At 43.9% G+C, this 15,203-nt stretch overlaps 1 protein-coding gene across 1 annotated transcript in view; it reads right to left on the minus strand.

Annotated features, from left to right (window-relative positions):
- Positions 1 to 294: 294 nt before the first annotated feature.
- The window catches only part of Pstpip2 (proline-serine-threonine phosphatase interacting protein 2), a 73,145-nt gene continuing 58,236 nt past the window's right edge, over positions 295 to 15,203 (minus strand). The window contains exons 7-15 of the mRNA XM_057788761.1: positions 12,307 to 12,405; positions 11,335 to 11,380; positions 11,128 to 11,207; positions 9,762 to 9,860; positions 8,520 to 8,616; positions 7,873 to 7,954; positions 6,092 to 6,126; positions 4,585 to 4,645; positions 295 to 2,172 (exon numbers count right to left, since the gene is read on the minus strand). Coding sequence (XP_057644744.1) covers positions 4,596 to 4,645; positions 6,092 to 6,126; positions 7,873 to 7,954; positions 8,520 to 8,616; positions 9,762 to 9,860; positions 11,128 to 11,207; positions 11,335 to 11,380; positions 12,307 to 12,405 — 588 coding nt within the window. The 3' untranslated portion in view covers positions 295 to 2,172; positions 4,585 to 4,595. The remainder of the gene's footprint in view (positions 2,173 to 4,584; positions 4,646 to 6,091; positions 6,127 to 7,872; positions 7,955 to 8,519; positions 8,617 to 9,761; positions 9,861 to 11,127; positions 11,208 to 11,334; positions 11,381 to 12,306; positions 12,406 to 15,203) is intronic.

The raw sequence follows: 15,203 nt of genomic DNA on the forward strand, positions 1-15,203 counted from the left end.
CAGTAGCAAGGAACAGAAGGCCCGTGTCAAACAAAGTGGAAGACAAAGAGCGGCCCAAGGTGATCCTCTCACCCCCACACATACACACACAGGGCCAGGAGCTTGAACTCTCTCTCTCTCTCTCTCTCTCACACACACACACACAGAGAGAGACAGAGAGAGAGAGAGAGAGAGAGAGAGAGAGAGAGAGAGAGAGAGAGAGAGAGAGAGTCGAAGGAGCATGTAAAGCTCAGAAGAGATGTATGTTTAGCACAAGAATGCAATCTAAATCCCAAATCAACAGGAACTTTTATTTTACTTCATGTCAAGCAGACAAAAAAAGCAATAAAATTAAAATATTATTTGACATTCATGAAACATGTTTATATCAATTATGCTGATTGACAGAAAATATAAATCATTGAGGACTTGCCAACAATAAATAATACACTTAAAAACAGAAAGTTCTATGTGCAATAGACAATTTCCTGAGGCTTTTCAGTTTGGGGAAGTCAATGGACCTTTGCAAACCTGAGTTTCTCAAAAGGATGCCCAAGTGGTGCAAATTTCCTGTCATGACAAGGAGCGGCCACAGCTGGGAGCATGTTACATTGAAAGAGGGGAAATAATGCATCTTTTTGTTCAGGGAGAGGTTGATAGATGGTTCTCACTGTGTACACAGGCCGATCTCAAACTCACAGTCTTCCTGTCCCAGCCTCCAGCATGCTGTGATCACAGGCAGGCACCTCCATGCCGGCTTTCAATCTTATTTTAATCAATGTGACAAAGTCCTGGGAGAGTGACTGCAGAGGCGAGGAACACGTTTGCTCTTTGCAGTGAGACAGACACCTACAATGCCCAATAAGACACGGTGCTAACGCATGTTGTCATAACCAGTACAATGTGCCACTTTCCCAGGTGTGACTACCACATAAACAGTACATGACCTCCTGCCGTGTGGGGCTGGCAAAAGGAAGAGACAAATAAAGAATGCCTCTTTAAATGTTCCAGAGCACAGCAAGGGATGCGTAGGGGGGCATGCATGTCAATCACAGGCACATGTGTGGAGGCTAACGTGCATGCATGTCAATCACAGGCACATGTGTGGAGGTTAACGTGCATGCATGTCAATCACAGGCACATGTGTGGAGGCTAAAGTGCATGCATGTCAGTCACAGCTATCTATATGCCACAACACACGTGTGGAAGCCAGAGGCTAACAATGGAGTGAGTTCCCGTGACTGAGGTCCTCAGGCTTGCAGAAGCACCGTGACTCCCTGATCCAACATGCCCGCACTCCTTTAACTTGAGCGCAAGCATGGCAACCTCACCCAAGGCTAGACAAATTGTACCATAGAACAAACTCACAGAGTTTGTAAGGCTGTCAGAATTGTAAGGAACCTGATCTCACCCTGCTGGTTTCCCCATCTGTAAAATGAGCAAGACCAATCGTACACATCTAAGGCTTCCAGCCAAAAACAAAGGTGATTTTAAATATTGCACCAGCGAGGGAAAGTTTCGCTGTTTCCATGCCCCTACTTCCCACAGCCCAAAGAGCATCTTTCTGCCGCTCACACCATCTTCCGCTGCTCACACCATCTTCCACAGCTCACACCATCTTCCGCAGCTCATGCCATCTTCCGCAGCTCACACCATCTTCCGCAGCTCACACCATCTTCCACAGTTCCACCGCTCACACCATCTTCCACCGCTCACACCATCTTCCGCAGCTCACACCATCTTCCGCAGCTCACGCCATCTTCCACTGCTCACACCATCTTCCACAGCTCACGCCATCTTCCACCGCTCACGCCATCTTCCGCAGCTCATGCCATCTTCCGCAGCTCACACCATCTTCTGCAGACCTGCCTGCTCAAGCCAACACTCAGAATTCAGAGTGACCTTGCTCCCCAGATAGAAAACAACACTCATAATCTTAGCAACTAAACAAGAAATAATAATTCTTCCTTCTGGGGCACTATGTAAACTTTCTGAGAAGAAAAAAAAAGAACTCTGCAGACCTCTACTTGCCTAGGTTGAGTCAATGTCTATTATAAATTTAAAACATCAAAAAATTTTCAACAAGAGTTCACATCCAAGTCTTCATGATTGACACAATCTGGTTATGAACTGTGCTGCTCTCGGGACCTCTTTTCATGCCATAGAAGCAGTAACTGGAGAAAGTTTTCTTTTCTGAAAGAAAACAGCAAAGACATCTCATTTGAATGTCTCATCTCATGCCAACTCAGGAGGTCAAAGAAACAAATGGTAAGGAGAGAGCCGCAGTCGCCATGATATCTTCATGATATCACCATATCTTCATGATAATAACATGGGCACTGATATTTTTGACACACATACTTTTAATTCAAAAAGTATAATCTGTCTTTATTAAGCATGTTAGAATAAAAAACATGAATAGCAGCTAAAGTCAACAACTATTGAACAAATTACTAATGCCTAAGGTTGCCTATGATATTTCAACCCCTACAGTACATTCAAATATATAAATAGTACAATACATTGCTTAAGTGAATTAATTAAACCAAGTTTTTTTCTTTAAAAGTCTCTGAAATTGAGGCTGGAGAGATGATTCTGTGGGTAAGAGCACTTGTTGCTACTCCAGAAGACCTAAATTCAGTTCTCAGCCCCTATCAACCGCCGGTGACTCTAGTTTCGGGAGATCCAACACCCTCTCCTGGACTCTGCAGGCACTACACACATGGAAAGATGGGACTGGGATGGGGGAAAAGCAAGGTTTTTAAATTCTCTGAAATTGAGCTCCAATTCATTGAGTTGGTGAGGAAATTAAAATGATACAATTTGAGCGACTCAACTCATGAAATGCATAGGCATTAGCATCTTGCCTTGGCACATGGGACACCTGGACTCTGGGAGCGAGAGTTCTATATCAAATGTTAGTCCTAATCCCATAGCATATGTGTGTTATCTAGATGAGAGTAGGAAACAAAAAGGTAAAATATTATTTTATATAACTATATAGTATATAAGTGTAATATTGTATTATATATATTTATTTAATAAGCTCTTGAGACTGCCAGTGCTTTGTCCCACAGCCATCATTCGCACTATGGTCCAGAAAGCAGCTCTGCCAGATGAGGAATTCACTCACAGTGTCCCTGCTTTGTCTCTACTCGGGGCTCAGAGAAAGAAGCTACAATTTATGAAAAGGCTACAATTTATATTATGTGTATACCTAGTTAGTGAATGAGGTTTTTTATTTTTTATTTTTTTTATTTTTATTTATTTTTGGTTTTTCAAGACAGGGTTTCTCTGTAGCTTTGGAGCCTGTCCTGGAAACTAGCTCTTTTAGACCAGACTGGCCTTGAACCCCAGAAATCCGCTCACCTCTGCCTCCCCATTGCTGGGATTAAAGTGCGCCACCACTGCCCAGCTGAGAATGAAAAATTTTATGTCTTCAGTTGCCATCTCTTTATAGCAAACTTACTCACACCTTAAACATATTTATGAAGGAATTTAAGGTGTTCTATTTAATATAAATTGATAAAAGCTAATTATTTCTATTTAATTAAGACAACCTGGCTCCTGTCCTGCGTAGCTAATTAGGGATAAGTCAGCAAGTAGGCGGTTTGGGGGCCTGAAGCAAGGCTGGATGTACTGATCTCCTGTGCTTTCTGGTAGGTGGGCACGAGACTAACAAACCACCAGAGAGCACTGCCCAAACCTGTGCTGCTTCCTAACTGACAGTAAACTTCATCCATACCAAGGAGGGCAGAAGCGGCACTTCTCTAGGTCTTGCCATGGCTTCCTGCATCCATCCACTCTCCTGCCGTTCCCAGAAGCACGTGAGATCAGAAAAAGGCAAATGGCTCAACTCTTCGAAATAGTTTTCAATGAAGAAGACTGTCTCGTCCAAGACAAATGGGAAACTAAGACAGACTACAAATGGAAGCAGATCCCTCCTTCTTCTTTGCCGCTGAAATCCCATACAGTCACGTCGCAGGCCCAGCCCACCCAGGCATGGAGTACCCTGTACAGGGAGTTTCCTTTAGTATTGCTTTTGGCTCCTGAGGCATTTCTCACACTGTGAAAGTGAGCCAACTGTCTGAGGGCCCAGAGAACCAGACACTGTGTGGTCACCTCTGTAGCTCTGGCTGGTTAGCAGTGCCGAGTTCTCCTCCAAGAATCCTTGTGAGGTGCTGGTTCAACTAATGACAACCTGTGACCTGGTACAGACTGACTCCCATGATCCTCCTTGTGTTTGGTGAGCATGACAACACTGATGTGGTTTTCTCTGACCTCTCCCCTTTCAGGGAGTAAGGAATGCGTTAAAGACTGAGAACCATGTGTGTTTTGCTTCTGGAGTGCTGAAATGTAGGTGTGTAAAAGCTACAAAAAGGGCTAAGCAAATTCAGAGAGCCACGTAGTAATGAAAAACGAAGGGGAAATGGCCTCATCCCAGTAGCTTTCCAATCAGCTTGCAGCTGTAATGCTACAGGCAAAACCGAAAGGGTGGAATACCACACCCACCAGGATGCTCGCCTCTTGGTGATGTTCTAAAGAAGATCCTGTGGCTTCAGAAACACAAACCGACAGGATTAAAAGAAGGTCGGAGACTCTTACCGCCACTAGCGCTACTGATAGAGCAAAGTGTAGTCCTCCACCAAGGAGTAATCTGGGTCTTCTGCAAAGAGGAGAACGCGAGACAAAATTAAGCTAATCAATGGGCTTGATAAATCCAGTGTTTCTCAACCCGTGGGTCACAATCCCCTTGGGGGTCAAACAATCCTTTCACAGGGTCTCCTATCAGTCAGATAGCCGGTATATCAGATATGTACATTACGATTCATAACAGTAGCAAAATTACAGCTGTGAGCAGCACCAAAAATAGTTTTATGGTTGGGGGTCACCCCGACATAAGGAGCTGTGTTCAAGAGTCATGGCGTTAGGAAGGTTGAGAACCACTGACTTAGCCCTTTGCAGACGGAAGCAGTCCACTTCAAGACTCAGGTAACTGCCTTTCTGTAATGACTAAATACATCAAAATACAAAATATGAGCACCAAACCTCATAGCTGATAGTCATGACTACAAACCAGAGGACATTCTAGAAACCATTTTTAGGACTTTGCTCTATTTCATTCATGCCCACATTAGCATCCATGGTAAAGTCACCATCAAAAATGAACAATAGAGCCACTCATTATTAAGTGGCAATTAAAGGCAGCAAGAAGTAAAATAACTTAAATATTATTTAAATATATGATCAATCACTATTTTTTAACTTTTTGATACTTATTTTTTATGCATATCTGTGTATGTGTTCGAGGGCTCAGCGCACATACAGAAGTCAAAGGCTAACTGGTGAAGGTCAGTTCTCTCCTTCAACCAAGTGCATCGAATTCAGGCTGCCGACCTTGACAGCGAGCACCCTCTGAGCCATCTTACTGGCCCCAAAATTCTTAACAGTCTTGAAACTTTTACTGGGATGCCAAATCAGCCTCAGTCAGCTCTTCCCTCAATCCCCTGTGAATACAGCTTTTTAAACGGCTTGTGCCCAAAATGATAAATTTTTAAAGACGCTACGTATCTCCTACTACGCCAAGGGTTTGAGATGATGGGAGAAGGCAAAATGCCTCTCTTCAAAGCTGTTGCAATTAACCAGAAAATAGAACTAACAAAGAAAAAATGTTGGTATGTGTGGTTCTCTCTGCAATATTACAGAGGGAAAGGAGCTCAGCATGATCTGAAAACGATCCCTTGTTGGGCAGTGTGCAGTATTATAGTTAATAATAGAGTGAGACCCTGCCTCAAAAAGAGAAGTCTTACAGTAAGATTCAAATACAAGCACAATCTCTTAGGAACTCAACCCTATCAGGAGTGCCCAACCCACCACCCATGGGCCACATGCAGCCCAGGATAGCTAGGAATGTGGCCAAACACAAACTCAGAAACTTACTTAAAACACATCTTTTGTGTGTGTGTGTGTGTGGTAACTAGACTGCACAGTTCTGTCTCAAGTACGGATTCTGTAGATGATGGAGCCATGTCATAAGGTCAACAAGTCAGATGTGCCTAGTTCTTATTTTGATCTTAAAGAATATCTGCCCTGGAAATCCCAAGAGGCATACCTGGTAGATGTTTAGGAACTGGGAGAGGTCCTCTCCTGGAAGAGATGAAAATGAAAGTCTTTCAGGTGAGTTCTTATTGTTTTCTTTCTTTTTTTTTTTTTTTTTTTATTTTTCGAAACAGGGTTTCTCTGTGGTTTTGGAGCCTGTCCTGGAACTAGCTCTTGTAGACCAGGCTGGTCTCGAACTCACAGAGATCCGCCTGCCTCTGCCTCCCAAGTGCTGGGATTAAAGGCGTGTGCCACCACCGCCCGGCTCTTATTGTTTTCTTATCTTTCTACTCAGTCAAGGCAAACGATCTACAGCCCTGACTTGCGGAAACCCAAAGGGCAGGCGCATATGAAGCCGGCGAGCAGAATGCACAGGAGTCAGGAGTACGGAGCTCTGCCCAGGGCCCGCTGGCAGGATTTCCATCTCAGCTGTTGATCTCCTGGCACCTCAGAATCTTTGTACATAGACTGAGAAACACAAACAGCTCTCGATTCTGCGAGAGTTGTCAGCTCAGTCAGACGAACCGTTTTGACAGTGTGCATTGACCTCTCTCCCAAACACCCTCCACTTTTCCTAAAACTGGATGGAAAACTCAGCAGATGAGACCTCACTCCACTCCACCCCCACTGGCTTGGCGTGAAATAAAGGTTTCTTTTCCCTCCAGACCCTTTTATATTAGGAGCAGCATACTTTCTGTGCAATGGGTCCAATGGAAGTGGCTTAGCTTTGCTGGCCACACTGTCTCTGGGGCACCTCTGCTCAGATCTAGTAGGAAAACAGCCATATAGAAAGAGAGATCTGCTGACCATGCTCCAATAGCTTTCAATGTGAACACCGATCATTTAAAAATATAAGCCAGGGCTACGTAGATGAATCAATGATTATGAGTGCTCACTGAAAGTCAGGCAGTGGTGGCGCAAGCTTTTAACCCAGGAGGCAGAGGTAGGCAGATCTCTGTGAGTTCAAGGTCAGCCTGGTCTACAGAGAGAGTTCCAGGACAAGTTCCAAAGTCACCCAGAGAAACCCTGTCTCTAAAAACAAACAAACAAACAAACAAACAAACAAAACAAACAAAAAACTAGAGTACTCGTTGTTCTTTGAGGAGACCCAACACCGGCTCCTAAGAACCTGTAGTTCCAGCTCTAGGGAATGTGATACCCTCTTGTGGCCTCTATGGACATTCACAGACACACAGCATGTAATGACACAGACAGATACACATACACACAGATAAAATAAATTTAAAAAAATGTAAACTTGGTGTAATAGCTCATGACTGTAATCTTAGCACTCGAGAGCTGGAATAGGAAGATCTCTGTGAGTTTAAGACCAGTCTGGGCTACAGAGTGAGATCCTGTCTCAAATGAACACAAACACTCATACACACACACACACCACAGAGAGAGAGAGAGAGAGAGAGAGAGAGAGAGAGAGAGAGAGAGAGAGATCCTTCTTAACTAATAGGCCCTATAAAAACTAGTAGATCATATCTGACTCAAAGGAGGGCATAGTGTGCTTATTCCTATCAGCCATAAAAAAAAGCATAGAATTCATAAACAAGTAATAACGGTCATACTCAAGTATGCTATAGAACCCTGGAAACCACAGCTAATAAAAGCTATATAATATTTGTTCTAAAAGCGCTATTTCAAAAAACTAAGTTACATTACTAGGTAAATTATGTCGATTTGGTCAATTAAAAATAAAAGGTAATGTCTTAATATAATTCATTATATTAATAATATAAAATTTATTAAAATATTTTCATTACACGAAAAGCAGTTGGTTATTACCTTGCTACATTGGGCCCTGTAGTCTTTCCTTGTGGGGCTGCATTCCGCTGAGAAGAGTAGAAATTCTCATACATGATGGGTGCTGCAATTTTTAAGACATATGACATCAGAAGCAGGTAAAGGTTGGGGTAGAACACTTGCCAAGCCTACAAAAAGCCCTGGCTTCGTCACCAGTGCTAAAAGACACTGAGTGCACACGCCTGCCACTACCTCGGTTCTCAGGAGGGGGAGGCAAAAAGATCTGGAATTCAATGTCATCTGCAGTTGTACAACAAGTTTAAGATTAGCCTAGAATATGAGACCCTGCCTCAAAATAAATAAATAAACAAACAAACAAAAGGTAGGGAGACCTAGAGCAATCTCCAAAAGCCTGTGTGTTAGAGACCTTGTCCCCAACTTAGCACTAATAGAAGGAATAGAACCTTTAAGAAATATAACCCAGTAGGAACAAACCAGGTCAAGTCACTGCAGGCATGGCCTGGTCTGCTCCTCTGTCACATCTTGGCTGTAAGATGAGTCCACTGGGCCACTCTCTACCATAGTGTGCGGCCTCGCTAAGCCTCAAGAGCAATGGCATCAACTTGTCCTGGGTTACAGAGGATGTAAGAAAGACTGATACCGTTGCGCCCCCATGCCACCCAGCTCACCTGGTGGGGTATGTCCAGTTTTACGCTGGTTCACAAAATACTGAATATCCTTTTCAATGCTGCACAGTTCCAAACTCTTACGGACTTGTTCATACATCTGATCAACACAAGATAAAGCATTATGCAGAAGTTTACTGATGAGAATTAAGGCACCGCTCTATAGGAAAGGAACGTTCATGAGCAGCCAACTCTATTGCAACTTTGTTTTGAAAGTAGGAGACATTCCCAAGTCCAAGGGTGCTGTGGGAACTCCTTCAGCCAGTAACCTTTAAGATACCAGCCCACTTGGGGGTGGCCTCTTATACTATAAATGCCGATGAGAAACATGTGCTTGCTCTCTGCGGCTGGATTTGGCTCCTGTCCGTTTGTGCAGAGGACTATAATCTGTGAGTCTACCCCTAAATAAAGAAGCCTTTACTACACTCAGTTCTGAGCTAGTGTAAAGTTATTTTATAGCGTCCACCTGCACAAGACTCACACAAGGGCACCTTTCTAGTACATCTGGGATATTGCCTTTTTTAGATGAAAAAATTTAAAATGCAAGGAAATATTCTTTTCTGGCCAGACCAAAACCCTGGTTATTTTTTTTAAGTATTGATGGAATAAAGAAACTATATGCCAAGTCCCATGACTAAGTAAGTCTCAGGGCCACCCACAAACGCAATCACAACTACTTAACCTGAGGATAAGTCTTTCCATTCGATTCTATGGGTTTCCTGGACATCTGATCATTCTAAAGTCATGTCCCATCTGAGAGAGAGAGCGGGGCTATTACTTAGCAAAGGCTGTGATAACCGCATCCGGTGTCTTTGATATCTGGGGACCCAGTTACCTTTGCTGTGGACAAGTTAATTCTGGATAAGCACCATGAGAGACAGAAGCAAATCCTCACCCTGGGGTGACCATCAGCCTGCCATGAGTCAGTCTGCTAATACTTGGTACAGAAAGTGATGGCATTCTACCCTGGAGCTGTCTCTGGGACTCACAGTCATCTGTGACATCTCTGGTGTTTAGGTTTCCTTATCTGCTATCCATCCCTAACTCACAGTTTCTCAAAGAGTCACGATGGCAAAATGAACCAGGAGTCAGGAAGACGACAGCAATGCTCACATCTCTATCACTCTGTACCCCAAATGGAAGCAGGAAGTGGGGAGAGGGTGAACTAACAGGCATCGATGGCTGTTGATGCTCTGGTGGCTCTCACACACAGAGCACGGTCTCCTGTGGCTGCTTCTCACTTACTTCATCATCGGTGACACACTGCTGCGACAGCTGATTCAGATGTAACCACAACGCATTCCGGAAGAAGTTGATGCGCTCACATTCCTGAGCCTCAAATACCTACAGAAAAACAGTTACATGTACACATGTATGTAAAGAAGGGGCATCCGTTTAGACTGGCTATGACGTGAACACTATTAACCTACATTGATGGGTGGAGTTTAAAGAGTAAAGCAGAAGAAAGTGCTTAGTGTGTGCATAAAGCCCCACAGTATCAAATTGTAGAGATAAGTCAAACGAGGTTCATTTCATCAAATAAGATCAAACAAATGAGATTTAAAAAAAAAAAAAACGCTGAAGTTGGTCTGGGGTACGGCTCAGTGGGCTGGTGCTTGCCTAGCATGCAGAAGGCTCTGGGTTTGATCACTGGCACCTCACAAAGGTAAGAGAAATCACAAAGGCCTGGACCTCACACCAAGGGCATCCCCACTACCGTGAGAGAGGAGAAAGCAGGAGTAGAGAGTAAAGTTTAGGCTGGGACAGGCTGGAACTTGGGACTCGCAGACAACTTCAAAAAACATGGCTGGGGCTGAGAACATATCTCAGTGGTAGAGCATATATATATACAAGCGTGCGGTTCTAGGCTTGATTCCCAGCATGCGCGACGCACGCACGCACACATGCACTGCGTGCTGGAGGAGACAGACACAGGCACAAAGAGAGAGTATGTCCACGCCCAAGAGGTGGGGAGACTGCGTCAAAGGGTACAGGCAGGCCCGCTGATCATCATAAGACCTTGGCAGGGCAGGGAGCAGCTGCTTTCCATTTAAGGAGAGCTGTGAATTGGCCATTGTAATCCTTGAATTCAGAGACTGCCTTCGTTCTGCCACCCTAGGGTTCCTGACTGAGAGTCCACATTTCTACCCAGTCCTCGGATAATACTGGTTCTGCTGATCCTGGGACACTGTTAGCAACTGGTGCCAGAAAGTTGGGAAACTTTCTTGTGTCTTTTAAGTTTTCTCAGGAAAATTATGGAGTCCTATGTATTTCCCTGCAAACCTAGCAAGTACAGGCATGACTCTCGGAGGAACTACAGCGCTCAGTCCGCCACTAACTGATGCAGCTGGGCCATGCCCGCGCTAACCAAATATTAGACTAACGCTTTGGAGTGAGCTGGACAGTGAGGTCAGAGTGGGGGAGGGGCCAAAAAGATGAGGATTAGAGGAAATTACTCCAATCCCTTCCATTCTCCACTTAAGTCCTCAATTTCTAACTCGCCCTCGTGCTCAGTGACTGAATGAAGCAGGAGGGGCTAACATGAAAGCAGAGTCTCTGGTTCTAGGGAAGGGGTGCTTGTCCCACGCTGCTTCCAGTCCCTAGGACCTACCTCGCAGGCCTTAATGTGCTCGCTCTGCCAGTCTTCTCGGACCTTCTCCAGCGTGTTGATGTGCTGCATGTAGGTTTTATCTACAATGGACGGGGAGTTGATTTAGAAACCAGACAGGCTTGTTGGATTGCAGCTGTTCCCTTCCGAGGCCCATTAATCCTACATGTTCATAACGGTGTAAACAGCCCCAGCCAACCCTCCCCTCACCTGAATCCTCTACGGCGGTCTTTGAAGTTGCCAGTTTCACAAAAAGCTGCAAGGACCAAAACCAGAAAGAGATTAAGAGAAGCTGATTCAGGCATCCACGGCCAAACACATGCAAAAGCAATAGCAATGGAGAGGTAAGGTCTGGTCCGAGTCCTATATACGTCCCACTTAGAAGCAAATCTTTCATCTTCTTGGCATCTGAAAACAACCACCCTGTGTCTTCCTATAGACACATCTCCCTGCCTCGAGCTGTGGATAATATTATATTTGGATTATATGTTATTACTTTATTTTATTTTATATTTTGTGTGTGTATATGAGTGTCTTGCATGCATGTATTCTGTGTACCACATCTGTGCCTGGCACCTGCAGAGACCAGAAGAGGGCATTGTACACCCTGGGAATGGATTTAGAGATGGTTGTGAGCTGCCATGTGGGTTCTGGGAATCGGACTTAGGTCCCCTGGAAGAGCAGTCAGTGCTATTAACTGTTGAGCCACTGCTCCAGGAATATCACTAAATGTATTATTTAATTTATTCATATTATTATTTCAGTCCACCCACAAGAAGCATTCTGTCAGCAAAGAATACAGGAGCTGAGTTTTGAATACATTTAAAGAGTGCCAAGCCTCTTATTCCACCCACTGTGCTTCAGTGCTTCTCTGGTGCTGTCCCCAACCTCGAAAATGTTCAAGGGCTTTTTTTTTTTCATTCTGAAGATTAGACGCCAAAGAAGTTATTGCCAGAGACTTGGGATACAAATCTATTTTAAAAAAATAATAATTTAAGTTGTTTTTTAATCTTTATTTTTAATTTTTTGAGATAGGGTTTCACTACATAGTCCAGTCTGATATTAAACCCTCATGACCCTCCTTCCTCATGTCCTTCCTGAGTACTAGGACAACATGCACATCATGCCTAAGCCCTAGTTGGTTTTAAATCAACACAACCGCATCTCTGAGTCTTCAGGTACCTTCTCTTGTTGCTTTGGGTTGGCCGCATTGGCACTGCGCTGGACAGCCTGCTCCGCCTCATCCTTGTCCCGGCACTTCTGCTCATAAGTCTTCTTGGCCTTCATTACAAACAGAAGGTGGAGATGGGTGAGCAAGATACCTAGGGTGGAAATCAGCCAACACAGCCCCCCAAACCAGGTCCAGGCCCAGCACAAGCGCTCGCTGGTGCTGGAATCGACAGAGATTAGGCTCTCGGAAGGAAGGTGCCCTTCACTGCTCTCTGAGGAGTCCCCAGTTCCAGTCCTTTTCCAGACCGCCCAAGGAAACAATAACCGCCATTTGCTGCACAAAGCACACAAACGCCAAAGACTCAGACATGGGACTTGGAATGCATAGAACTGACGCTTCTGAGTTTTCCTTATTCCTGAAACTTTCATACAATCACACAATGCAATATGACCATATCCACTCCATGTGTACAATTTCTAAGATGTGGAATCAACATTTATGTAACAGTCATAATCCATAGAGTCTGTGCAATCACTCGGTGACTGGAACCAACTTCCTCTCTTTCTCAACAGAGTCCCCAGCCACAGCCGTGCGCACCAATGCTGTCTCCTCCACTTCAAGATAGTCATTATTAAAGACTTTGGTTCTACACACTTTAAAGTAGCCAGTGGCCTATCTTATGCCACTATTACTACTAGGATTGTGCAATCATTTCACAAACCCTAATCATTGTTGTAGCAAGGAAATTAGTTTGTTTCAGGTTTAGAAACAAAGCTTTATTTAGCTTGTTTAAACAACACAAAACAAAGCTATGAATGAAACAATTAGCAAATAAATCAAAGTGATAGTTCTTTCTGACTAAGAATGAAGATGTCCTTTCTTGGCTAGAGAGATGGTTCAGTCATCAAAGGCTTAGCTCACAACCAAATATACGACTCTTTTTCTTGTTTTGATCAAATGCTGTAACCAGAGTGAAGAGGTTCAAATCCAGCCTCACCGTTATCTATGTATTTTTTTTTGCTTTTGTTTTTTTAATAAACTACTTTACATCTCTGTGCCTTTGTTTTACCGTCTATAAAGCAGGGATTTTAATATATTTAGTTATATACTATATCATTACATAGCATACAAAATTTTTATTTTTATATAGAAAGAGTATGTTCCTGGTTTTCATAACTATAAAAGTGCATGACAATCATGCAAAAAAGACCCATGTAACAATTCCTTTTACACAACACCTTGGAGAGATCTCTCTATCAAACACAATCACTATGCCGCCGCACCTCTTTGTGGTACTGAGAATGGAACCCATGGCTCTGTACCGCTGGAGAAACACTCTGCCACTGGCTCTATCTAAACCCTTGGTTTTCTGAGACAGGGCCCCACTATGCAGTTCAGGCTGGCTTTTGATTTGCTATGTAACTCAGGCTGGTCTCAAACTTGTGATCCCCCTGCCTCAGACTCCTGAGTGTTGGGGTTACCTATCTGTACCACCACACTGCTGTGGCATCTAAAACTTCAAAGTATCATACATAAAACAAATGTAAGATTCTGAAAGGTGAAGGTTCACCAAGGCAAACTGGCTAGGCACCTCGGCCAAGGAGCAGTCCAAGGGTGAGTTGCCTTGCCACGTATATCACAGATCCAGTCCCAAAGAAGCAGGTGGCCCAGAAATACAGCAATACACTCAAAATAATTTGTACCTGCTCTCCTTAGTCAAAAGACTAGAAAAAGATTATCCTAACAAAACATAAACTTAAAATAACCAGTCCTCTGACACTAAACAAAGCGTAAATAAGGCTCAAACCAGCGAGAAGGCTCAGTGGTCAAAGGCACTAGCTGTGCAAGCCTGTTGACGTGAGTTTGACAGCCTTGACCCAGAGAAAAGTGAATCCACAGAGTTTCCCCTGACCTCCCCACAACTGCCATGAAACACACATACACACACCAATAACAACAACAATAAACAAACAAACTAAGGCTCACTTACACGTGATAGTAAAAGCCAGTTAAAGACTCTAGACTCCCCTGGTTACCAGGCTGTGATGTAACACCCAGCTCCCCTGCTAAGGGATCATCTGTGACAGGGGCTACAGTGTCTCTTCTTCCAGGGAGCAGTAGACACCGTGTGGGGAGCCTGAACCTTCTACCCCTCCTTGACTTGCTTGACCTACAGTAGCCAGGCCCCTTCCCTCCTGGCGTGGGAGTGGGGAACTGCAGCAGAAAATCAGAACTTCTGATGAGGACAGGGAAACCTGAACTCCTGATGTGGGATTCCCCTCTGTCTGCTGTGATTACCATTAATGAGTAAAGACACTGCTTTGGACCTGTAGCAGGGCAGAACTTAGCTAGGTGGGGAAAACTAAACTGAATGCTGGGAGAAAGGAGACAGAGTGAGGGGAGAAGTCATGGAGCAGCCGCCAGAGACAGGCATGCCTAAACTTTGCTGGTAGACCACAACCTCATGGCGATGCACAGATTAATGGAGATGGGTCAAATTAAGATGTAAGAGTTAGCCAATACGAAGCTACAGCTAATGGGCCAAGCAGTGATTTAAATAATATGGTTTATGTGTGATTATTTTGGGTCTGAGCTGCCTGGCGACAGAGAAACAAACCAACGGCTTTCCTTACAACAAACTCTTAACCCCAGATAGCAATACTGAGGCAATTGTCTCACCTCATGCTGGCGTGGTGAGGAAAACAGCTAAAACATGGTTTAAATAATATAAAGGGTTTTTTTTTGTAATACCCTAAATATCCAAATCAATTGAGTACCACCCAAACTAAGAACTAGAAAAAATATATTAAACTGAATGAACAAAGGCAATCTGCAGATCCAGAATCAAGATGACAGATTTTGGAACCATCTGACAAAGACAGCAAACTAAGATAAAAATGAATGGAGT

Source organism: Chionomys nivalis, chromosome 14, assembly GCF_950005125.1.
Source record: "Chionomys nivalis chromosome 14, mChiNiv1.1, whole genome shotgun sequence".
NCBI lineage: Eukaryota > Metazoa > Chordata > Mammalia > Rodentia > Cricetidae > Chionomys > Chionomys nivalis.